Source organism: Artemia franciscana, chromosome 15 (genome assembly GCF_032884065.1).
Source record: "Artemia franciscana chromosome 15, ASM3288406v1, whole genome shotgun sequence".
Classification (NCBI taxonomy): Eukaryota; Metazoa; Arthropoda; class Branchiopoda; order Anostraca; family Artemiidae; genus Artemia; species Artemia franciscana.
The window spans coordinates 35,104,082-35,131,713 of record NC_088877.1 but is presented as its reverse complement, the minus strand read 5'-3'; the positions used below and the strand labels follow the sequence as shown (position 1 = coordinate 35,131,713).

The 27,632-nt window shown below is 34.0% G+C and overlaps 1 protein-coding gene across 3 annotated transcripts in view; it reads left to right on the top strand.

Annotated features, from left to right (window-relative positions):
• The first annotated feature begins 1,019 nt into the window (after positions 1 to 1,019).
• LOC136036404 (uncharacterized) overlaps positions 1,020 to 27,632 on the top strand; it is a 180,504-nt gene continuing 153,891 nt past the window's right edge. For 2 of the 3 annotated variants that reach the window (XM_065718612.1, XM_065718611.1), the window contains exons 1-2: positions 1,020 to 7,658; positions 17,134 to 17,253. In XM_065718612.1, the coding sequence (XP_065574684.1) occupies positions 1,048 to 2,073 (1,026 nt within the window). In that variant the 5' untranslated portion in view covers positions 1,020 to 1,047 and the 3' untranslated portion in view covers positions 2,074 to 7,658; positions 17,134 to 17,253. Of the gene's footprint in view, positions 7,659 to 8,400; positions 8,463 to 17,133; positions 17,254 to 27,632 lie in introns of those variants that run through there. The other variant, XR_010619722.1, reaches the window with a different exon arrangement.

Here is a 27,632-nt window from a genome sequence, read left to right as displayed (position 1 = left end):
ATTTACTTTCCAAAATGAGGAAGAGCATTCATGAATAAGAATATTGAAGGGAGTGTTGAATTAAATCAATACATGTTATATGCCTACGGGCTGTAAAAACGAGTAACTGAGGAATGACTAAGTATATTAATTTGGAACTTTAAGAAATCATAGACGAGATGATCAATTGACGAAAAAGGGAATATTTCTAAGCCAATATTACTACTAACACTACCGCTACTACTACTATTACCACAACTTCTACTACTACCATCATCACAAAAACTACTGCTTCTCTACCGAGTACCACCAAGGCTTAGGAATTGAAAAAAGGAACAAAAAGGAATAGGTTATTTGACTACTAAAGTTATGTGTGTCCTTTTAAGGGTCGATTCTGATTGACGGACAACCAGCCCCTTTTATCAACCACAAAAGACATGCAATGAAATTGTGAAAGATTCAATTTGACCAAAAAAGTTGCAAAGTTCAATTTGCCTTCAAAGAAAACGTGGTCCACAGTAAGTGCCTGTGGCAAGTGCCGTAAATAAAGCATATTCCTGATCGTCCAAGCTTTTGTTTTATAATTTAAAAAGCAGCTTGTTCGTTGTTGGGTGTGTAATTGGTTCAAAACTTTCAGGGTTCATTGTAAGGGTCTGAGGAATCAAATGCTTCATTCTAGAATGGAAGGGGGTGCAAGGCTCAGAAATGGGCTAGAATCTTTTATCACGGTCAGTTTTGAATTTATAGCCTTGAGTTCTTGGACCAACAATAACTTAATGTAAAAACAAAAAAAAATGATGCGTCATCCTCTTGAAAAAGGGGTCATATCAAGGGCCAAAAGTATTCTTTTATGAGTATTAAGTTTGTTGGCAAAACCCAAAATATTTAAAGGCTCAAATGAAAAATCTACTCTATCGAGTTTAGGTCCCTGAAGAAACTAATTTGGGCCCCGAAAGTGGAATTTCCTGAAAAGTGACTTCCAGGTAGCTAAATAACTTTTTACAGGATTAATTTTGGTTATTTAATAAGTTGTTTAAATACATGTTCTTTTACAGATCGTAGAGGAAAATGAGTGACTTAAGCAGTTTTCGAAGAGAAGCTACTGCTCTTCTTCAGGAATCCCCAATCAACCGTTCGTCTGCAGCAGATTTTCCTAATCGTTTTTCAGGGAATGTTGATCTCTTATCCGATTCAAGAATTACAGCGCAAGATGTTCTGTCAAATATACCAGAAGTAGAGATAAGACGGATGCTGGAAGATGTTGTTTCCGAGTTAAAAGAAACATCGTCAATAGTAGGTGCTCAAAACAGTCCTACTGATAGTTCTTTCGTCTCACGGCTTAGTTCTGGTCTTGCACGATATGGTGTTTTGTATGGTGCAGACGACTCTAATTTACTGCTAAAAGCAAAGGCGCCCTTACTTAGAATTCCAGAAGAAATTGAACTCCTAGGACGTTCTAAACCAACTGTATCGAGAACTATCTGTTCTAGCAGTATAGAACAGTCGAAAGATGAAGTAAATAGATTTATAGAGAGTGGATGGGCCATTGGTGGTAGTGTTAATTTAGGTTTGTTTTCATCTGGAATCAGATTTGTCGATAAGAGTTACAAGAGTGATTGTTCCTCAAGTAACACCAAGTTAGAAAGTAATGTTTTTAATAAGCTTGGAATCTATCCAGTGGGAGCTTTCAGAATTCCTTCCAATCAGATGAAATTAAGTAGTGAAACAAAAGCTGCATTGGAGAAAATAGAGACAATTTCGGAAGCAGAAGACTTTCTGCGCACTTTTGGGTCCCATTATCCAAGCGACATTCATCATTATGGAGGCATAGTACACTTTTCGTGCGAAGTTACAGCAAGTGATTGTTACTCAGTGTCTAAGATAGAATCAAATGCAGAAAGGGAGTTTGCTGCCTCGTTATTTTGGCAAGGACTAGGAATAGTCTTCAAAGCAAATGCCAGTTGCAAAAACAAAAGTGAATATCAACGGAAACAACAAAAGGCAGGAAGGCAATCAAGTAAGAATACTCATTTCGTTGTTTATGGACCGCAAACGGCTCCTCCTTTGTTTTGTGAACTGATAAAAAAAACCTGAAGAAGGGATTATCATAGATAGGGGAGATATAAAATGTCTTGTTCCAGTTTGGAGTCTTCTCGGTACTAAGTTCGAAAATCAAGCTGAATTGATCAAAAATGCCTGAATGGGTTTAACCAAAGATATAAAATTTAAAGACATACAAGATCTTCGTTCCTATTACCATAATATTGATGGAGAACTGGCAAGGAAAAATATGCTACAACTCGCAGATTGGCGAATACAACAAAAGAGGAAGTGTTCGGCTGAAGACAATGCTGTCCAAGACGCACAAGAGACTGAAGAGGAAAATGAAATGGAGTCTTTAACTCCTGTTATTAGTGTTAAAACTGACTTAACAAAGCAACCTAAATTGAATTTACCAAACAGAGAAAATGTATCCAACCCAACGGAACAAAAATTTCGAGAGGAAAGTTTAGTTAGTGCATTCACTATTGATTGTCCTCGTGACTTAACCAATATTTCTTATAGAATGCTTCACCGTCTGGAATTAAAATATTGTAATTCCCCTGATGAAGGATCAAATAATTTTTTAGAGTCTGAGAAAGATTTCTGGCCCGAAATTAAACAAACAAAAAGAGAACAAAAATTTGACGTTTCCACCCTTCTCAGCATGTATTCAGTCAGAGATAAAGTAAACATTTTGCGACTTCTTCTGGAATCGAGATTTGCTATTCCTATATGTTCCAACGACACTATAGAATTACTTAGGATCACACAAAGATTAGAAGAAAACATATTCCTTGGGGAAGACTTAAAGCTTCCACGAATTGCTATAATTAGTCAAGTAACCTTTGATAGTTCTGCTGGAAAAATTATGGAAGATCTTTTCAATTTAAAAACTTCTCTAAAAACTGATGAGATATCAAGCATGGAGGTTGGACAGGGCTTCGTCTGCTTCGAAAATGGAGATGAGAAATCTTGCATCGTCATACATATTTGTGGTGATTTTAAACCTTATTGGAAATTCCTAACAGAATTCACTGACTACTTAATAATTGAAGACGAATTTACATCTAAATCAAATAAAGTTTCTCACTTTATGGACGCACATTCTCCTGAAAAAAAATTGCCATAATTCATTACCATATGGATCCCTAGCTTTCAAAGTGCTCTATCAAAGCACCATCCTTTTTGCCTTATCGAGGGTTCATTTGATTATTTCAGTGGTATCCAGCGAAACCACCAATTAGGAGTAGTGTTTCGTAAAGTTGAAATTCACACCAACTCATTGTATTCAATATTCCCTGCTATTCCCTGTTCTTTAAGTCCCTATATCAATAATCTACGACAAATGTATAATGCTGTTTCTAATATGGATGGCTTAGAAGGTTATAGATCAAACGTGCTGATATTGCAAAATAGTTTTGCAAGAGAAGGGGAATTGAGAGAAAAATTGAACGAATTTGAACTTGTCAATGACACAGGCAGTCGTTTAGCGATACAGGAGAAAATATCCAACGAAGAAAAGTTCCGTTTCAGTAACAGTAAAAAAAAACGACCCACTTCTCAATATCTTCTTGAAAGGACTCCAAAAGAATGATATCGACCATATTTTGCTTCATCTTCGCGTTATTGATGATGCTATTTCACTGAATATCAAAGAATCCGACCTTGTACGTCAACTAGAAAAAGCAGTGAATCAGAAACAAATGGACTTCTTGGAAAGTTTGCAACTATCAGGCGGAGGTCCTGAATATCAAAATCAGAAAGAATCTTATAGGAAAGATTTATTGGCTGCAAAAGAAAAGCGTAACTATGCTCTTCTTTCACTTCGTCACCTATGGAGGGAAGTTTCGTTATTTTATTCATCAGGAAAATATGCAGATTTGGAATATTTACCACACTTAGCTGCGTCTTGTTTGATAGCAGGAGAAACTTTAGAGCTCTACGATAGGGATGCGAATATTCTAAATGTCGACTGGATTGGTGCAATATTTAAAAATTTGAGCTCTTTGCTTCCAAACAAAAGAATTTTTGTATTATCTGTGCTGGGAGAGCAAATCAGTGGAAAGTCAACATTGTTGAATACGATGTTCGGTATTTGTCTTGCAGAAAGTATAGGTCAGTGTACTAGAGGCCTTACAATGATCCTTGTAAAGACAGTAAACCGAAAAGAGTATGACTACGTGGTTATCTTGGACACAGAAGGTGTTCGTTCACCAGAACATAAAGGTTTACACGGCTGTGCGAAGCGTGATAATAAAATTGCGACCCTATCTATCTTGCCATCAGATGCTGTCATTTTGGTTATTAAAGGTGAAAATGACAATGTTTTAAAAGAAATACTGCCTATTGTTGCACTTGCGTATAAAGGCTCTAAATTGGCAGAAGAACGAGGAGGCCTGCTTAGCTGCAAAAATTTTGCAGCTTATAATCAGGTCAAGCGTCATCAAGAAAACAGAAGCAAACTTCTGAATATTTTTACACAGCTATCAGCTACACTTGTTGAATCTTTTACAAAAGTAAATTCACTAGAAGATTTGGATATGCATACCTCCATCAGCTTCCCAAAGATGTTCAGCAATGAACAAGATATACGTGTGTTTGGATGTCATACAAAAGGAGATCCACCAAATGACATCCCAAATGAAGAATTTAGCCTGCAAATTATTGATTTTTGAGAGTATATCCATGAGCAGGTTGTTAGTCAGGCTGGATGGAGTGCTCGAAAAATTGAAAGTCTGGATTATTTGTTTTTAGTTTGGGAGTGCTTGAACAACTCTAATTTTGACCTGTCTTTTGAAACGGTCATAGAAAGACACGTTTACTCTGAAATAGAGCGAATATATCAGACACTAAGAAAATTATATATCCTGAAATATGAAGAACAATACGATTTATTAAAGGACATCTATAAGAAAGAAATACCTTCGGAAACAGTAGAGCTGACGACCTTAAGAAAGATAGATAAAGCAGTTGAAGATCTTGATGTAAAGATGAAGCCTCATGCTGAAAAATTTGAAGAAGAGGTAAACAGAATTTTTGAGCAAAAAGAGAACCAAAAGTGGACAACTGAATACACTAGAAAGGTGGAAGACATTATCTCCCGTCAAACTGGTCAATGGCGGGATAAACTAGCAGTATTCTTGAAAAATCAGCTTTTGTTTGACGTAAAAGTTGGTCAATATGAAAAAGAAATGAGAGACAAAATAATAGAAGAATTTAAAATGCAGAGTCTGAAACACAAATCAAAGCAAGAATTGATAACAATGTTTGACACAAATTTTAATAATTTGTGTCAACAAATTAAACACCTAATAGGCATTAGGTGTTGACCTCTTATTGCACGAGGAAACTAACATTATGCAAAATAGACCGCTCTGGAAGAGATTATTGGAAGATGTAATCACAAAACCTATTGAAAATATATGCGATGACATTGTTAAATTCTGGACTCAGAGTAAAAGCAATGAAGAGAGAATTGAAAAAGACGTTACCGATAAAATAGTCAGTATCATAACCGGGAAGAAATATTATTCTGATGCAAGTGTGCATGAAGTCATTAGTGAGGTTGAAAAATATCTTTCAAGGTTGAACAAAAAATTGACAAAGACAAAAAGAAAAAAGTTCATAGATTTGCTTACGAAATATTAGTAGGTTTTTTTTTTTTATTCAAGGAAAGTGGGAAGAGGAGAATTCAGTTTATAAGCGCTTTCTTTCAATGAAAGAGGTCATGCGAAGTTTTTGTTTTGACGTCGCAAGTGGTTTGGATGAAGTGGATTTAATGGCATCAAGACTTGAGGACTATTTTTCAAGACACGCTTTTGAAGCTTTTGATAAGGAACTTCAAGAAAGCGTGATTGGTAACTTACGAAAGAAATGCTGGCCTCAACATGCAAAAAATATTCAAGGTCATATGGATTTATTTTTAATCGAGGAAGTCGAGCCAAAAGGTATTGCTGAAGTCTTGTTTAAATTTAAAAATCCTAGTCTTTTGAAAAGGCTTACAACTTGTAGATTGATTGGCTTTGAAATTGAACCAAAATCTTTGACCAAAAGAAGTAAAATCTTTGCGTATCTGTGTCTCAAAATAATTTTATTTTTTCCCCCTTGTTCCAAAAGAGAAGTTGTTGGCTTTGGGGTAGAACCAAACCCTCATTAAAACTAAACCAAGAAATCTATTAGAATCTTAACTCAAATGGGTTATCACAAGAAATATTATTTTATTCAAGCTGATCAAATGGAACAGAAAAGCAGAGGTTGTTTGGAGATAACCTTTAACATTTACATCACACAAAATCTTCATAACTTTTAGAGTTTTCAAGCTCCTGCTGTTTTTTGGCCAAACCAGTCCCTTTTCAAAATTAAGTACAGGAATATTATTTTTTTTTAAGTCAAACCAGTAGCCACAGAGAACATTGGTGCACTAAATCTATTCAAACAAAATACAAAACAGAGGTAGTTTCGAGGTAAGCTCTAATATTGACATGACAAAACCACCTTAGTGTCACAAGGACTTTTCAAGCATCTAGATGCATAGCCGCCTTTCTTCATCAGGGTTTACCAGGAAAATCTTTACGGAAGTCAACCTTTCTTATAATTTTGTCCATGACAACTTCAAGACTTTCAGCATTGACTGATATATCAGATGGCTTTAGTGAATAGTAATCTGCAATTTGTTTGTTATACGAACGTATCAAGTATTCCCTATAATCCGAAACAGGCTTAGTTCTATCAGGCTGCATCCAATTGGTGAATTTGTTTGAGAAATATGCATATTTCCATTCCTCTCCATTCTGTAGTATGAAATTATGATCAAGGGGAGTTGAATTACAAGCCATGGCACTTAGTTTATTGCTTTCGACATAACGCCAACCAACTAGACCGTCTGGCTGATGAAAAGTGTCATGAGAACCGTTGTGAGAGACTTCAAGAAAGCAAAGACTTGCACAAAGAGGACATGGCTCTTGACATGCTGTACAAAAAGCTGCTTCAAAATGAATATTGTCCTGAAGTTGTATTAAAACATTTTCTATAATATGGTTTTTATCCAAGGCTCTATAAGACTGAGAAATTTTGTTGATCATAGCATCAATATGTCGCTGATCAAAATTAACAGACAATTTGTCCAATTCTGTCCAGCCAAAAGTATTCATTTCTTTTGTCAGTTCGTCGGCAATATATGTGCTCTTAAATAAATCTTTTTGTGATTTCAAAAGCTGATGAAACTGAAAAGACTTCAATCCCGTTTTTTCATCCTTTGGAGCCGCTTGATACGTGTTTCTTATGCATCTTTCAAGTTGATCTTGGAACTTAGCCCAGTTTAGGTTTTCAATACGCAGAAAAACAGGTCAACCTACAGTCATTGAGTTGCTGAAAAGAAGGCGGTGGACATAGCTGGGACACGTTCTTCGAATGGAAGAGAGCCGCCTTCCTCGAATAGCCTATGAATGGAAGCCAGACGGTAGAAGAAAGAGAGGCCGCCCCAAAAATACATTGAGACGAACACTTGCCCGAGATCTGAGGACGGCTGGCACCTCACTAATACCTGAATGGGAAGAAGTCATCGCTGCAGCACCACTACGAGACGAATGGAGACGCCCTATGCGCCACCGATGGCTCTGGAGGAACTAAGGTCTAAGGTAAGGAACTTTATAGTAAACGACAAGCCGGTATCTTAATCACACCCGTAAACTATCTGTGTACCACCAAATGAGGCACACATTGGATTGTTGGCAGATAAATTGGGATTATTGTCAGGGTACTTCATATAATGATGTGTGGCAGTTGGCAATGAGGCAAACATTTACAGCGTTGGTGAAAAAAATTGAGTGATGAGAAGTTTTTCAAGTTCATTAATGGAAGTAAAATTATTTCTTTTGGATCTATGTATTACGTACACTTTGCTTGCTAATATAGGCCATAGCACTGTCATCGTCCAACCTTCTTGTCTTGGGTCTGTAATCCCTTGGGCTCTTCTTAATACCACAGAAACGTTTCAGTCTTGGGTCTATAACACATACTGTCTTTAAAAATTTGGATTGCGTTAATATGTTTCATTGTTTGTATTTCCAAAAACGATCGATTTTTCAGTCGTTAATTCTCGTATATAGTACTCAATAGTATAATTTAGGAAGGATTCTTAAAAAATTCGTTTGGGAAGGGCGATTGCACCCATCACCTCCCCCCCCCCCCCCCTTATACGTGGTTGCCTCAGGTGTCTTGTTGCTGCGGTGAGTTGTTAGTAGTTATAGCTTAGCATTTAACTTCTAATTCTCTGGAAAACAAGATTATAAAGATACCGAAGGTAGACAAGCACAAACACCAAGTGGGATTTATTCAGATGTCGACTTGATCAGTTGCAGTAATGATTTTTTAAGGAAGGTCATCTATCATCTTCTAAGCGCCACAATTTTGAAAGGGATAAACGTTAAACTTAAATTTGAGTAAGTTATTTGGAGAATACTACAATTTTTTTATTCTGTATGATAGCTCGTGGTATTCTAGATTAATAAATTTTTGAAATAGCCCTGATTTGACTTAAAATCCCAACTGAAATCATAGAAAATGTCTTGGAAACCTAGAGCTAAATAAAAAGAAACTAGGCTAAAAATTTAGACCAAGATAAGTACTAGGTGTAGACTTGTGTTTTATGGAGTTTAGTAGGCCTAAAAATTTGCCTTAAATCAGACTTGCTAGTAACATGGAAAAGGCCAGTGTATGCCAGCATTAATGATTATTGTTTGGGACATCTGCTGCATCCTCTTGCTTGAGCCATGATTTATTCACACCTTGCCAGGCTTGGCTTTAAAGATGTTAATGGTTAGTGTACTAACAGTTGTCTTGCTTAAACTATTTTAAAGGCTTATGATGCATTTCAAGATTTTCCTTTTCCTTGCATGTACATAGGCTAATTACAGAACAACTTTGTTGACTGGCCTCTGGTTTATTATTGCTGGGCAAGTTGAAACAAGTATTTCTCAGGTAAAATTCTAGTCCATTGACTTCTTGCTATCTTGGAAAGTTGTTGGGCTAGAGATGTAGCCTAGGGTAAAATACCTCTTTTGGGAATGACCATTTTTCTTTGGGATTCCAGAAAAATAGAGACAGGTTTTCAGACTGTCCCTATTTTACTATAGCATGACACAATACAAGTATAGACCCATTCACCTTCCACATAGCCAGACTAGAGCCTAGGGCCCCCACATTTTCCAAAATATTGTAGGATTGCTTTCAAAATTTGTTAATTACATTTTCTTTATACTATTAAGTAAGATTTGTTTTCTTAACATGTTTCCTTCTCAATAGCCCTAATTTTACTTTTACAGGCTAGTATAGGTTTGTCATCTGACTTGAGACTGATAACTCTAGGATATTTCAGTGGCATTGTAATCTTTAGGTGCTTCATCCTTTAACAACACCAAAACCATGGTTTAACTCAGTCATAAATCAAATCAATCATCATTTAACTCAACACTCATTTAAATTAATCACTTGCAGTTGGTCCCTGTGCAACTGAGCACTTGTGTCAATGAATCCCTGTTTGAGTTGACCCCCATTCAACTCAACATCTATATAGCTTGACCCAATGCAACTCAAATATCATTCAGCTCAATTCCTGTTTAACTTAACCTTCATTTAATGCAATTTGTTAGACTCAACCTTCCTCAAATTGACAATATAATTAGAAATTTGGATTGAATATCAGAAGAGACAAAAATGTATGCAAATGAACTGGTTGTTTTCTATTGGTTAATTCTTATATAAAATACCTTGAACTACATTAAATTGCATTGTCCAGCAAAATAAGGATTAAATCCTGCAGGTCAGCAATGATGATGGTTAGATGTCTCAATAGCATCCCATTCAGTTTGCCATGGCTTCAATGGCCTTTCTCTGTCAATGGCTCTTTTAAGGCAGCAGTACTAGGGGTAGTGACTGCTTCTTTGGTGAGCAAATTCCATAAACTCACTATTCTGTTAGTGAAGAAGTTATTGCATAGTCTAGTGTCAGATATATTCTGCTGTAGTTTCCTACTATTTCCCCTAATTCTGGCTGATCAGTCAAGTTGATATGGCTTATTTGATAGACAGAGAGTTAGAATCAAGGAGCTTATGCATCATAATAATATCATGCCTTTTATATCTGTAGACAAAAGTGGGGAGTTTCAGTTTCTTCAGATAGGATGAGTAGTATAAGTATTTGCATCTATTAATTGCTTTTGTAGCCCATATTTGAACTGATTCTAACTTCTGTTGGTCACCTTTGTTCAGGGGGCTAGTAACACACACATGCCAAGCTCCAAATTAGGCCTGACTAATACCTTGTATAATTTAGTCATCACCATTGGTGGCCTACTACTACTAGTGTTTGTTCTTTTTATAATGCCAAGGGTTTAGAGTGCTTTGGCTACAGCTGTCTGTGTGTGCGTAGTTAATTTTAATTCTTTATCAACTATAACCCCCAAGTCTCTCTCTGCTTCAGACAAGATGATAGTCTGTCTTGATCCATCTATCCCCTACATATGATAAGGGTATTTCTCATTTTTCTTTCCAATGTGGATTGTTTGACATTTAATTACATTGAATTAAAGCCTCTTGCCCACTGGAAAAGTACCTCTTGGTCATTCTGCAAAAAGGCTCTCTTATCAGGTGTATCAACAGGTCCAATAAGTTTGGAGTCATCATCATAAAGACTTACTTTATTTTTGACTATGGTTGGTGTTTCATTAATATAAAATTTAAATAGTATTGGTCCCAAGATGGTTCCTTGGGCCACTTAACTTAATACTTCAACTTCTTGTGGAAAGAATACCTATAAATATTTCCATCCTTTCCCTGATGTAGCTAACATCAGGGATTCCATATTCATTAGCCAAATAATCATGTACAAATCAGGCATCATCAGTTTGAGGAGGAACTCCAAAGACCATTATATAAAGGCAAGCATTGCCTTATGTGATTTTCGAACTGTTTGTCTAAAGCTTCTCTTGATGTAACTACTTTTGAGGTCACTAAGTCATTTAAGGTGTTATTGTCTTTTGCCCTAGGTAAGGATTGCTCAAGAGTATGAATCCTATCTTTTATTGCCTTATACTGAGTGTCAGTTTCCATTTTAAGTTCATATCTAAAGCTAGCAAAAGAGTCCTTAACTGTCTCCTTAATTTTAACACCCAGGATCTTTACTGCACACTCAAAACCACTAAGAGAGTTCTTAATAGACACATTAAAAACTCGCATAATCTCTGAGGCTTTAACATTGCCCACTTAGGTGTTTTCCCTGCACTTTGGACATTTCCATAGACAACCCATATGACAAGTAATTTTTGTAAGTAACATGTATTCTGGTTCCAATAGCTCAATACATTCAATACATAACCAGCAATTGCAGTCATCACAATTCATAGCACTTGATTCTTCACTTAAATTAAATAAAAAAACAACTTTCTTTAATGGAGAGTAAGGAGCTACATTAAAACTTAAAATGAACAGAAATTACTTCGTATATGAAAGGGGCTGCTTCATCATCAACGCCCTGCTCTTTACGCTAAAGTTTGACTCTTTCTCTTCACTCTACTTTTTAAAATAGTAAAAATGTTTAGCGTAAAGAGCGAGGTGTTGATGAGGAAGCAGCCCCTTTCACAGACAAAGTAATTTCTGTTTGTTTTAAGTTTTAATGTTGCTCCTTACTTTCTGTTAAAAAACTTGTTTTTTTTGTAGGCAATTTAATTTCTGAACGTTTTAAATCAATGCATGTTTGATTTTGGCTCTCTGCAGATGAATAATTAAAAAGAAATTTGCATATTTATTTTTTTTTGCTAAATGGCTTTCTCATAGTTTTGATTGGATTTTGAGAAAAAAAGGAGCAGGGGAGGAGGCCTAGTTACCCTCCGATTTTTTGGTTACCTAGAAAGGCAACATGAACTTTTAATTTTTTACAATTTTTTTTATTATTAAAAGATATACATAACTTATAAATTAGCTTACATAACGAACTTCTGTATTCTCATGTTTTTATTATGTATATGAGGGGGTTCACCCCCTCGTCAGTACCTCACTCTTTACGCTAAAGCTTAAACTTTGTCCTAATTTCTTCAGAATGACCCCTGAATCAAAAAAGCCGTAGAATAAATAGTTGAAATTACTAAAAATACTTTAGTGTAAAGTGCTAGGTATTAGGAGGAGGTGAGCCCATCATATGCATAATAATTTCTGTTTGTTTTAAGGTTTAATTCTGCTCCTTACTTTGAGTTGAAAGAACTTTTTCATATTTATTTTTTATTGCTATTTTTTTAAATAATGCTAGAAGTCCTATGCTCCCTTCATAGAAATTTTCTTCTCCCATGATAAATTCCTCCAAGTAAAGTTCTCCCAACGTTTCCCCTCTTCTCAACCCCCTCCCCTCCCCAACCAAAGAAATATCCCTGAAAACGTCTGTACACTTCCAAATAACAATTACTATATATAAGCAACTGGTCAAAGTTTGTAACTTGTAGCCCCTCCCATGGAGACTCTGGGAGAGTAAGTCATCCCCAAAGACATAGTTATAAGCTTTTTCAACTACGCTGAATAAAATGGCTATCTCAGAATTTTGATCTGGTGACTTTGGGAAAATAATTAGTGTGTGAGGGGGCCTAGGTGTCCTCCAATTGTTTTGGTCACTTAAAAAGGGCACTAGAACTTTTCATTTCCGTTAGAATGAGCCCTCTTGCAAGATTCTAGGACCACTGGGTCGACACGATCCCCCTGGGAAAAAATCAACAAACAAACAAATAAACACGCATCTGTGATCTGCCTTCTGGCAAAAAATACAAAATTCCACATTTTTGTAGATAGGAGCTTGAAACTTCAACAATAGGGTTATCTGATACGCTGAATCTAATGGTGTGATTTTCGTTACGATTCAATTATTTTTAGAGGTTTTTTCCCCTATTTTCTAAAATAAGGCAAATTAGTTGGCAAAATATGGCAAACTCAGGCTCGTAACTTTTGCTGGGTAAGACTAAACTTGATGAAACTTGTATATTTAAAATCAGCATTAAAATGCGATTCTTTTGATTTAGCTATTGGTATCAAAATTCCATTTTTTAGAGTTTTGGTTACTATTGAGCCGGGTTGCTCCCTACTACAGTTTGTTACCATGAACTGTTTGATTAACCACACAAGATGGACACTTGTCCTGTCCTTTTACCGGGCTCGAACGCGCCTGTTTGTTACCAGCCATAACTCTTGGAAAAATGGTTAAATATTCAGTGGCAAGTTACAGATAAATAACAAAGCACAATGTTTAAAAAAGACCTATACCATGGCCGCTATCCAAGGAAGGAATGAAGGCTTCTTTCTTCACCTAAATGTGTATAAAATGCTTATGTAAGTCTCAGATGTTTATTATACAACTTTGTGTTCTTGGGAGTTAATTAAATGATCTTAAAAACTCACTAAAAATAATAAATTTCACAGAGCAGAATTTCAAATGTGTTAATATTTTGGCATCATCACTGACGAGTGTTTTTTTAGTTTGTTTTATGTTGCTTCAATCCAAAACTATTCCTCCTTTCCCCCCTAAAGAAAAATAATTTATCTTTCTGTCTGATATATTTGAATATTGGCTGATTTTTTTTTGTGTCAAGGCCTGAAACAGACTTGAATCTTAAGGTTACAGTAATAGCTGCTACCTAGCACATAGTAGCCACATCTTAAAAACATTATTTAAAAAAATATCTTGTAGTCATAGGTGCTGATTCAGGAATGGTAGCTATTATTTAAATCTTAAAGTAAAGTTTTATTGTAGAAACAAATCTATGGTAATTTTCAAAAAGAGCTAGAAATTGCTCTTTTTCTTTTTTATTTTTCTAGTACTAATAGTGTACCAAAATATCATAAAGAAGCTACATACTATTTTTTTTTTTTTTTTTTTTTTTTTTTTTTTTTTTTTTTTTTTTTTTTTTTTTTTTTTTTTTTAATCTGACAATTGTGTCTGACACTGTATGTCTGTGCCTGTGGTTTTCCCTTTTTTTTTTATTTTGACAATTTTTTTTTTATTGTAATACTTGATGTAAAGCACTAATTTGGTGCCACGGAAAAAAAATAATATCAAGTGTAAAAAATTTATTCAGATACAAAGTTGATTTGTTAATGCTATATGGATGTTATTCATCTTATCTCAACACTGTGATTAATTCAAAGCAGATTCTTTTTTTGTCCTTCTTTTCTTTTCTAGCACTAGCAGGTCACTGGAATATTGTAGAGGCACTAAAATTAATAATCATCAGAATTTTTGACGAATTAGGGCGGGTTTATTTCCCCACCCCCATAAAGGCATGCATTAATTGCTCACTGGTTTTAATGTTACATAGCATAGGCTACTTCACCCAAAAGTTCCAAATACAAAAAATAAATGATTCACACATTCAAAGCTGCTTCTAAGTATGATAGTCACCATTGTTGCAATCATATCTTAGAACTGAGAAAAGGGAGGGGGTTAGGAATTTTTAAAATAATTTGAATTGTATCATGAAGACAGCTTAGCCCATAAAATAAGAAATGCTGACAAAATAATTAAGGAGTAGATAATTTCAATTTCTTACCAGGGAAATTTCTATCAGGTGCAACAAAGCATAGTCATATGTGATTTAATTAGGGTTTATTTAAATGAAGCTTGAGCCGCAATATCAAGGGTTGCATTGAATTGGAGGAGGGGGTTAATCTCGAAGAGGCTAAATTAAATGTAGTTTAGTTGAATGGAGGGTGATCTGCTTAGATTGAGTCAATGATAAATACAGTTGAATTGAATACGGCTGAGTTTCAATGGAATCATTCATATTGGCCTGTTGTCTAGATTAGCCAGCTTCTCAATAATATTGGAGAGTCTTTGACGCTATACTAGTTCTTATAACGTACATTACAACCTAGATTATCAAAATCAAAGTGTGAATATTTTAAAAGTGCTTTTTGCAGAATGTGTAATGTCAGTATTTTTTTTTTTATTCAAAATTGTATAGGGAAAGCTTTGATTTTTGTGCTGGAGACACACCCGCTGTGTTGGCAGAATTAGTATCTTCTTAGCCAAAGTAAATTTTCTTTGTAAAGAATGTCTCTAAAAATCCTTAAAAAATACAAATTCCATTGCTTAGGGGTCTAATATATGTGCTGCTCAGCAATTTAGAAAATTCATAATAGTTTTTTTCCAAGCAGCTTTAACAAAGAATTACCTCACCTTTATTTGCACTTTATACAAATCCAGCATACACCAGTCAGTGATGATAGAGCTGCAGTCAAGGTTGTATCCAGGGGTAAGGGTTTTGGGCTTTGAACCTTCCCCCAAATTTTTGTCTCACCTATAAAACATAACAATACTCATATAAACACATTTTGATTTGTCCAGAAAAAAATAAACTCTTCCTGAACAAAAATCCTGGCTACAGCTTTGGCTGGAGTACCTCTGCTGTATCTCATTGCACGAGCCATGATTTTGTCACCCAATCTTTGTTGAGATTTGCTTGGAAATTGTCAATATTGGATGAACTCACAGACATCAAACTTAGACCATTCTACAGACTTTTGGTGTAGTTTGCAAAAAGAAAAATGGCACTGTGTTTTTTTTGGAACAGCATTGCTGTGTGACCTCTTGTTCTTGATGACTTAGCAGGCTGAAACAGTTTTTTGTGGTTGGACTGGATAGATTTTAGGTTATTATCATGTTGCCTATTTGTCAGTTGTAGTGGTTGAATATAAGGTCTTCTGTGCAATTGGCCTCAAGATCTCTTTCCAAGGTTGTCTTGGGTAGTGGCTGTCCGACATCTGTACTTTTTGAGAATAAGTATTGGTATTGTGGGTTGTTTCTTCAGAGGTAGACAACTTGTGCTTTCCAGTATTAAACTCGAGTCTCCATATCTTGGTCCATTCATCAAAATTGTTGAGATCTGACACTATTGAGCTCACAAATTCCTCAGTGTCAACAGGACCATTGTACGGACTTGGATTTTCAATGTACAGACTAGGTTTCTTTGTACTATATTTTGAAGTGATTATACTTTGTGCTTTGAAAAGTGTGGGCCCCAAAACAGTTCCTTGGAGCACCAACTTAAGACTTCTGCTTTTAACAAAACATAAATATTATATTTTCAGCATAAAAACTAAAATTACTGATATTATCAACCTTATTGACATTAAACCTTTACTGAAAGGAGTGCTTAAAAGGAGATATAGAGTGTTCAAATATCCTGTAAACTTTTACTGGATTGAAACATTACTTTTGTTTTCATCATATTATATCCATTGGTTAATTTAGAATCAATTGCCTATGTTAAACTTGTTGAACAAAGCCATGTATTTTGTATTCAGTGAAGTGCTTTCCAATCTTTTTTGTAATTTGTTTCAGCTGCCTTAGTCTTCAGTTTATGCCTTAAAGGGTTAAATTGTTAAGTTCCTGAAATGTACTTTTATGCCCTCTGCAGAAGCCTGTAAGATGTAAATTTAGCTTAAGTAAAAATTGATGTCTGACCTTGTATTTGCACATTGACTGACATGTTACCATGATGAACTAGCAATATTGACACGCAGAGCTAAGATCCAAGGAATTGGTAAGAGCCAACCTTTAGATTTTAAAAACAAGGCACCAAGTAGAAATCCGGATTTAGATCCATAAACCCAGCAATGTTAGGGTTCCTGGGGCTCCAAGCCAAAGTGAAAAAATAGGGAAAGAGCAGAAGTCCCAGTGATTATATATCAGCTACTATGGACTAAGGTGAATGGGTCACTGTATTGGTGGGAGGGGGGATAAACTCTTATTAAAGAATGCCTTTTAACAATAGCTGGCTATCAGGGTGGAGGTCAGCAGTTTTTTTTTTCGCTGGGAGGTGTAGCACCTAAGGCTATAGCTTGTTCAGAAATGCTTCCAGGTTCACTAAGGACTCTTAGGTGCACATCTGAAACATAAGGCATTTAGAGCTAGCTTTCCACACCTCAATGGTTTACTAACATTTAAAAGATATCTGGATACAGAAAAGGGGGGTTTCCCTACGTTGGTCTGAGGAATGTCCATTGCTCCCCATAAATATGGACTATGTGCATCAGTGTTTGAAAAGCTTCGCTATGTTTATTTTTCTTCTTTTTGCAGGATGTCTGAAGCTGCACAAATTATTTAAAGTCAATTTTATCAGCTATTGAAACTACATCAAATCCCTTGGCATCACAATCTGATAGACATGATGCATATTTATTTATTGAGGAATTTAAGGTGAAATTTGGAATGTTTCTTTTTTAAAATATCTGCAAATCAAACCTTGAGGTCATCCTACAAAAAGTGAACCTCTACTCACATGTTGAGCTTAAAAAATTTGTGTTTCCTTACAAGTCCCTCCCTCCCATTTGAAACAAGTCAGCTAAATTTGGAAGCATAATTATGGTCTATATATATATTAATATGTCTATATAATTAATATGTCTAATATAATTATGGTCTATATGTATATATATATATTACATATTATATATATATATTATATAATATATATATATATATATATATATATTATATATATATATATATATATATATATATATATATATATATATATATATATATATATATATATATATATATATATGTATATATATATATATATATATATATATATATATATATATATATATATTATATAATATATATATATAATATGTAATATATATATATATATATATATAATATATATATATATATATATATATATATATATATATATATATATATTTATATATATATATATATATATATATATATATATATATATATATATATATATATATATATATATATATATATATAAATATATATATATATATATTACGAAAAGAGAAATCACCAATGCAACAGCACAAACACATTGAAAAGAAAAAAAGAGACAGAAGGAGAATATATATATATATATATATATATATATATATATATATATATATATATATATATATATATATATATATATATATATATATATATATATATATATATATATATATATATATATATATATAAAGCTCCTTTATACGATCAAATTACTTTTCTGTTGTGTTCTTTAATTGCTTGTAAAATAGAATAATACAGGGTTATCAATTATTCAGACAATGATAAATATTTAAGAAACAAATATTTAAAAAAGAAGTGATTTATGAGGAGTTTTTATGGAGGTCTCTTAATCTGGGGGGGGGGGTGGGCATTTGATGTCATCAGTTCTCAGGAATTCTGCACTTGCTTCGTGGGGTTTAGGGAGAGCCTATAAATTTTAAATGATAACCTCTAAAAACAAATCTGAATTTGGATTCTCTCTGACAAATTAAATACGCTTCAACTAGTGGATTGTAAGATACCCCAGTCGCAAGCTTTAAGGAGTTGAAAAGCATCCAAACTAAGCCAACTTTATGTAGGCTAAATTACATATTCCAGTGCAGAATGTATGTAAAAAGACAAGGATCTAACAGTGATTATTTTTATGATTACTGCATAGAGTAGTCACTTTTATGCACAATTGATGCATCAAATTTTGGCGAAAGATAATATCCATAAGGGGATTAGTCAAACAGTTCGTGGTAACTTTGAAAAATAGGAGGAAACACCTCCTAAAAGTGATAGGATCTTAACGAAAATCACGCCAACGTATTCAGCGTATTGGATAACCCTACCGTAGAAGTTTCAAGCTCCTATCTGCAAAAATGTGGAACTTAGTATTTTTTGCCAGAAGATTGATCACGGGTGCGTGTTTATTTGTTTGTTTGTTTTTTTTTTTGTTTTTTTTTTTCCATGGGTGATCGTATCAACCAAGTGGTCCTAGAATGTCGTGGGAGGCTCATTGTAAAGGAAATTAAAAGTTCTAGTGCCCTTTTTAAGTGACCAAAAAAATTGGAGGGTACCTAGGCCTCCTCCCACGGTCATTTTTTTACCCAAAGTCAACGGATCAAAATTTTGAGATAGCCATTTTGTTCAGAATTGTCGAAAAACATAATCCACTGAAAGTAAGGACCAGAATTAAAACTTAAGACAAACAGAAATTATTGCGCATATCTCTTCCTAAATACCTCGCTCTTTACGCTAAAGTATTTTTAGTAATTTCAACTATTTATTTTACAGCCTTTGTGATTTGTCTTAAAGACTTGGGAGAAAATTAAAGCTTTAGTGTAAAGGGCGAGGGATTAACGATGGGGCAAACCCCCTCATATACATAATAAAAAAATAGGAATATAGAAGTTTGCTACGGAAGTTAATAAGTTACGTATATTTTTTACTAATAAAAACGTTCGTTAAAAATTAAATATTCTAGTTGCCTTTTTAAGTAATCGAAAAATTGGAGGTCAACTAGGCCTCCTCCCCGACCCTTTTTCTCAAGATCATCTGATCAAAACTAAGAGAAAGCCATTTAGCAAAAAAAAAATAATACGCCAATTTCCTTTTAATTATTCATTTGCGGAGAGCCAAAATCAAACATGCATTAATTCAAAAACGTTCAGAAAAAAACAACAAAAAAACAAGTTTTTCAACTGAAAGTAAGGAGCGACATTAAGAGTTAAAACGAACAGAGATTACCCCGTTTATGAAAGGGGTTATTCTCTTCTCAACGTCCCACTCTTTACGCTAAAGTTATTTACTGTTTTATAAAGTACAATTGAGAGAAAGAGTCAAACTTTAGCGTAAAGAGCGGGACGTTGAGGAGGGAACAGCCCCTTTCATACACGGAGTAATCTCTGCTCGTTTTAAGTTTTAATGTCGCTCCTTACTTTCAGTTGAAAAACTTATTTTTTTATTTAATTCATTTTGAATCAACACGCTAAGCCTGTTTTCACTGCCTCTTGTTCTCAGAACTCTATGAAATTTGACATGCATATTCTAGTCTCTAAAATGAGTTTTTGGCGAATTTTCAGATTTTTCTTTCGAATATTTTTGGATCTATAAAATAGTCCACAAAAGTTTTAAAAAACATAAATTTCGGTAGCGTCAATAACTTAAAAAGAATATCTCAGCTCCTAATTAAGATGGGGACCTGAACTTTACATCTAATTGAATTTTTTTAAGTGAACTTTAATGTGCTATGCAACAGCGTTTGGAAATTCGAAATTTTTGTATAAAAAATGTTTTTAACAAACAATTTTGAAAAAGGTAGATTTCTAAAGTTAAAAAAAAATATATATATCATTTGTTGGTGATACCATAAAACACATGCAAAATTTCAACCTTATAGTCTGAGAGGTTTTTAAGTTATTACCAAATAAGTACCAAGAGGTTACCAAATTTCAGAAATTAAGTAAAGTGGATGGCGCGTGCCAAGCAGAGCGAAAGCCTACCAAGTATGGCGGAACTGTGCCAAGTATCGCAAGCATTATGTCATGTATAGCAGAACTCTGCCGCACACATGGCACTTCGAGATGTACGCTAGTTGGTGGAAATGGACAGCCCCTTGATAACTATGTCAACATACCTGTTCTTTTTAAGTGATAACTTAAAAGCTGCTTAGATTGCTAAGCTGAAATTTTGAATGTGTTTTAAGCGCATTCTAATCAACCAAATAGATTTTTGTTGAAATTCTAAGAAAGTGGCTTTTTTAAAATTGCTTTGAAAATAAAACAACACTTTTTGTGCAGAACTATTACATTTCCAGACATAGTTGTGTCGTAGACCGTACCGTATAAACGTTTATTGAAAAACCTAAGATTTGACAAAAAAAATTATGTCTCCATCTTAATTAGGAGCTGTGATATTCTTGTTTAAAAAGAGTAACATTTCTAGAAATCCTCTTTTCTAACTTGGCCATTCTAAACAATAAAAAAGCACACAAGAAAAAAATAGACCATCTTTGCAAATAAAATAACTTTATACCATAGAGAGAGTGTACAAAATTTCATGTAGTTCTGGAAAGGTTTGGTTGTGAGCTCTGTGAACCAAAAGATACTAAAAAGGTCAGAAGGGTAGGGCCAGCTTCCAAGTTTAAAATGGTAAGGCAAACAACTTTTAAATAGTTACATTCTGCATGAAAAACAAGGAATATTTTATTTTTGAAATGTAACACGTAACAATCAAAAATTACATGCATTAGGAATATATCTGTCGGTTTTACAAGTCAAAGTCCAATAAAAGCCCAAGTTTTACTGTCACCTTCGAATACTGATTACTTTTTACGGGAATATTTTTTAAAACCAACAATAGACTAAACATGCTTCATTTTTGCTGTTCAATTCATCTCAAAACCTGCTGGACAACAAGCTTTACAGAAGAAAAAAAACAGTAGTGTATATTCTTGTTAGAACCAGAGAGAAACTATTTTCCCATTTGCCCCATCACAAAATTTGAAATCATATTGTATTTTTTGTTCTATGTTGATTATCTGTTTTTGCAGCTTTAATGTGAATATAATATAACTTTTTAGTAACAAATTACACTGTGAATCTGTTTGGTATTCTTCTTCTTTTTTTTTCTTTTTTTTTGTGTTCTTCTTTCTTTATTTTTTTTTCTTTTTTTAGTGATCAGAAGTACTGCAGAAATAAGAAGAATTCATTCATATTACATCTATTCTAGGATTAATGGGGGAATGAATACCACAGAGGATTTTTTTTTTTTTTAAGATTTGAAAACAGAAGAAGGTGCATTTCTAAACTCAAAATATCTATATTTTAATCTGACTTCTTTATATAGGAAAAATCACCCCTCTGCTCTGAAGTTGGATGGATTCTTGTAAAAAACCCTGGCTTACATATAGCAAGAAATTTTGGATTACAGCTTTTAGAGCATTCTATACGCTACAGATGGAATATTATTGGCATCCAAGAAAAACTTTTTATAAAGATAAGGGTCAAAAATTAATTTTGTTGAAATACATAAAAGCAATCCGAGATTAATGTATAAATTTGTAAAAGCGGCTCCGTGATTGATGTATAAATTTGTAGAAGTAATGACAATGGAAAGAAATCAGACCATTAATTTCAGGATTTGTTGTTATTTTTTCAGTTTGTTGCAAATTTTTTTACCAATCTGAGTAAAAACTTCTCATTATTTTCATGGTGACCCTATTGTAATTAGAGGTAGCCTACCTATAAAAGGAGATTTGAATAATAAACTTTGCGTAAAAGGGTTAATCCCTCAAAGAAGACGCTGTATACGGATAAAATTGTTCTTGTGATTTCACCCTGTTACATAACTCTATGTTCAACTTTCCAACATTCCACCTCAAATATTAAAAATCTGTATATTTTCTGTGATGTTTTGACGATAATAGTTTTTGAAGTACCTAATTTTTTATTAATTATCATTAAATAAATTATTAAAGCAATAGATTATTGACCCTGTCTTTGGCCATTCAACTGCCATTTTGATGAATTAAAAAAAAAAATGTATGTGTTACCTCTCCTATGATCACTTGATTTTCTTCTATTTTTTTTTCTCGTAGGTTAGGGTTTGTACTATTTGCTATATAAAGCTGGGAGGGGGTTGGGGGCATCTGAATGTAGACATATTCATCTCTCAAGGGTAGGAAGCCTACTTTCCCAAACGGTGTTAACATCTCCGGACCAAAATGTCATATTTACACATTTTAATATCAAAGACTGCAATCTTTACGTCACTCAATCAGGGAGAAAAAGAAAGGTCACTATTACCGTTGTGTTATAATGTGTGCTTTGGTTTCATTGGCTTATCTGTGTGACATAATTTCGGCAGCCATTCTCATCATTCCTTATTTCTTAAGAGACAAATAACCCCACCTTTTCAAAGGCGTTTCTAAGCATGCCAAACAGTTAACATGCCAAACAGTAAACATGCATGGTAAACTTAAAGGAGGTAAAACTGGCGTTAGTATCGAGAAGCACAAAATCACCAAAGTCATCTATAATTTTGCGGTTTTGTTCTATTTTTCAGACTAACCTAAACGGTGTCATTCTTGTGTTTTATATACTTAAAAATCTACATCTGAAAGACGTAGAAAGTAGAATTAAATTCAGTTAAATTCAATTAAATTCGTTAAATTCAGTTAAATTCGTAATTAAATTAGTAGGTTAAATTCAGTCACCAATAGGCCTACCAGGTTAAAATCAACTACTTAACCTGCCAGTGCTTTTCTGAACTAGCCCAGATCTACTCCGTGTAGACTGGATTATCACTGAAAATAACTCTTGAAAGTAAAAAATGGTGGTTAATTATCACTTACGAAGAATATAAATTTTAGTTTTAACCCTGTAACATTGCAGATTAATCGCGTCAAGTATTATTTAAAAAAAATTCTTTACGTTTTTAGTTAAGTCGTCAGGCGCTCCACTGTTAGTACCGCTCGTAGTTTTGAATTATCTTCAAATGAATATTCTTCAAATTCTATCGTGTTATTTTTAACAAATCTTCCCGTGTTAATTTGTTGAAATTTCAACTGCTATGAGTTTCTAATTGCTTTGAATTAGTGTACTATATAAATAAGTGTATTTATTAATTTCATTACTTTCTTTTGTGTAATTGACAAATAACAGATTTAATTATACATGATGTCAAAATATAATTTGAATGCAGGAATATTTAATTGCCTTTAAGTAAATTCATTCATAAGTTTTATTTATTATTGTTCGTGTTGTTACCTCAAATTAATTTAATAATTATATTTAATTAAAATGGTTAATGTAGATTAATTTTCAGTCTTAAAAAATTGATTACAAGTAAATCATAATTAAATAGAGTGTAGATGGTTTGCATCCATTTGAGTAATTACATCCATCTTGGGCTACTGCATTCTTTATTTCAAAAGAATGCAGTAAAATGATTCTGAACTGAGATATTTTTTTTTGCTAAAATATTTTGTTAAAACGTAACTAAAATCAGCACCGAATTGCTAGTTTTTATAATTACTTTATTTTTTTAAATTAGCTTGTGTGTCTTTTGTATAATAATAGAGTATTATTTTGCCTAATAATAGTGTATGGGGATATCTGTTACTTAACTACCACAGTTAAGATTAATTACACAACCAGTATTATTGATCAAGCTATAAATATTTTTTGAAATCAGAAAAAAAGGAACTTTTAGTACAATCTTATAAGACACTGAAACGTTGATTAAAAAAAAAAAAAAAAATGCTTCTTTGTTCTTATAGACAAGTGATTTTAAAAAAGGTGTGTTTGACACACCTAAGAGGCGTAGTTGAGGCAGCTAAAAGGCGTAGTTGAGGCAGCTAAGGGGCGTGATTGACATACTTCTTACACTTGCATAGTAAAAACGGATCCTGAGAGTAAAATCATGCTATCCTGGTTACTTGTCTTCACCATCATAAGCCACCGAAGAAAATATTAAGCTGACATATTTGGACTATAGAAAGATCGAGAAGTAGTGTTCAATATCTTTAATCGTATATTTCTTAGAATGTGTTCGGAACAGTAAGACAATTTTACTCTCAGGTTGCAGTATACCCACTAACAAGGCCATCACTCTCAATCCCTATCATACACTTGGAGGTCCAAAAAGAAGGACTGGATCGTATCCCAATCACCAATCAATCCAAGTATAGATTTGTATGAAGGCAACTCCTTGTTATTGTTTTAAAAGTGTAAAAGTAAAAAAAAGCATATAAACAAATTTTTATGTGTTTTGTAAAGTTGTTTTGGTAGCCTCCTTTTGCATACCTTTGAACGAAAATTCTGGATTTGACCTTGGAGACAACTGTTAGATTTTCTCTTTTTGTAAACAAAAATAAAGTTGTAGTTTGAATAAATATTTTTTCTCGTGACTAAGAGCTTGAGTTGAAACGTTTTGGGACAATTTTGTTGTCATTTTTCGACTCTCGCAAATATTTTGGTGTTGAAAAATTTAATTCTGTTGGATTTTTTGAAGTATTTTTGTATTAGCCTGTCATTTTACTCTTTAAGCGTATGTAAGAAAAGGAAGCCAGGTAATAACGCTTTTTTTACAGGCTGTTGATATATCATATTTTTGCCCAGCAAAACTGATGCAATCCCTTATTGGCTCTTAAATTTTAAGAACCGGTTTATTCGAGTTATTGTTTACAAATAAACTCTATGTTTCTCTGTGCTATGACTTAAGTTTCCTTATAGAATCCGTAAGAAAAGTAACTTAAATCTGTATTTCTATTATGTCTTCGCGAGGGGACTTCTCCATTTTTCTGTGTTGATTTAAATCTAAAAGCGATTCTTCAGTGTCTATTATCCATAACGATTATCCATAGCGATTATCCATTCCGCATATTAATGTTATAAAAAGATATTTCGAAAAATGAGAGTTTCTGCCCGGTTTCCACCGGAAACCGGGCAGAAACTAGAAAAAAGATGAAACTAGTCTCATCTTTTTCTAACCTGAAGGCATCATTGGCACTTCCCTGGGACATTTGATAACAAAGTTCGGAAGCTTTATGTTCTGGGAATCGCACTTTACAAGCGAAGATATAATGTCTGAAGCACAGTTTAATGCAGCATTGGCTCCTACACGCTTCGATGGGACTTCATTCGGAAAAGCTTTAAAAAAGCAATTTACGGGTCTCACAAAGAGAAGAAGAATCGGCCATGTACTCTTTTATCGTATCGGGCGAAACTCCTTTAGCAAGATTTTTCTGTACAAAGCACAGGATTGTAGAAAAGTTCATCTTCGCACCAATTACCAGTTCCCATTTTCTCTAGATTGAAGGTTCACTTGCGAGAGAAGTAAGGGAAGCGTTGGAGGTTGCCTACCTTGTCCCCGCAATTTAAGGGACAAGCCCGGCGGGTACCACGGCTCTTGCAAACAGCTCTCCCCCACCCTTCTGCTTACTTTTCTCCTCTCACCTTTATCGTAACGCAATCGTCTATAATATCGGAAATTATAATTATTTTCGCAACTGCTTAATCCTGACCTATATCCTTCTAGTTTCCTTCAGAAACTAGAAAAAGATGCCGGTATGAAAAAACCTAATATGGGGTCAGGAGGCAAAAGATGTTTTTATTTTGATGTCCTTGGTACTTGAAGTTCCTTTATAGAATTTATAAAAAAAAATCAATTAGATTCTTTTTTTAAGTTTTAGCTGGGGGACTCCTCCCCCTTTTTTTGTGAATTTGCAGCAAAAAGCAATTATTTTCTTTTTTTAAATAGGATTTCGCAATGGAGCTACTCAATGGAAAGATAGAAAATATAGCCAGGGAGCCTAGTTATCTCAAAGATGGAATTGGTCGTCTGATTGTGGAAATGGCAAAACGCGAGTGGCCACAGCAGTGGCCTACTTTTCTGACAGAAATATTTGAGGGCTGTGATATGCCTAATCGTGATTTCAAAGTTGAAGTTTCTTTACTTGTTCTTCTTCGGCTTTCTGAAGATATAGGCCTACTTGAGGTTAGTATTGCCAACTTGCATCCAAACATAGTTAAATCAAAATCTATATAAATAGAAAAAGACGCTTTCTGTTCCAGACTTTTTTTATTGGTTCTTCTTTGTCCATTCTAAGTTTTTGGCCCACAGAAGACTTGTAATACCGATTTGGGTCCTAATTTAGTCCCAAAATCGATGGCCTTATCGAAAATGCTCAGAATTTCGGGACTTAGAGATAGAGACTAGAGCGCATAAAAACTATAAGTTTCACAGACAGTACAGCTTTATCAAATATAATAATGTTAACAAAAAAACTTAAATAAGAACAATTAAAAACAATAATAGTAGGAACATTTTTAGGGAATATTCACTTAAGGGTCTAAATTTTATTCTGAAAGTAAGTAGATTAGTTTTTCCTCGAACTTTTACTATTTTAAATAGATACAACCAGACTAGTATGAAGAACATAGGCTAGTTTTAACAATATATACAAGGATACCGGTTTTGTCATTTTGGGAAAAAACTTCTTTTGACTTCGGTCAAGCTTTTGAGCAAGCTCACATGAATAGATTCGTATTAAAAATCTGAGTTTTTATTTGTTGTGAAATCCAGCTAAATTTTGTTAATACTCTTCGAAAAAGCTGTTAGTTGCTATAGGAGCCGCACGACGTGGTTGTCTTTGCGACAGTGAATGGATGGGAGCTGTGGATACTTGTCAGTGTTATAAAGCAAGTTAATTCATTTTAGTTACGTTTTTAATTAAAGTTATGCTAAAAAGAAAATAAAAATAAATGTAGCAGATTCAGATCCAGTAGTCTATGGGGGCTGACTCAGTTTTTAAAATTGTTGTATACACCTATTGATTTTGGTCGAAAAAAACGTGAAAAAAGGCATCATCAAAAATTTGTTTTTATGTATTTTGTTGCGTTTTTACGAGTTGACCAAACGTTTTGGGGGAGAGTGTCAAACCCTTCTGGAAGTGGCCTTGGCTTATTATTTACGTTATTACTGCTCCAAGTTTTCTTTATGCTTCACCTGTACGATTTCTTGCGATATGCGTAATAGCGAAGGTAAAGTTGCCAGTTATCGTTGGGCTGGGAGAACTAAATAACTGAGGGTGGTGGTCCTCGGACGGGCGGGAAAAAAGGGTTCGATTGATAGACAACTTTATGGGAGGGAGTAAAGGCAGTGGTTTTTTATGGTTTAGCTTTGAGGAGGAGTACCAGCTGTGTTGGCCTCAGATAGCTTTATGAGTTGTTTTTAATAGTTGTAGTAATTGAATAGCTTCAAAAATCTTGTTATTTTAATTCTTC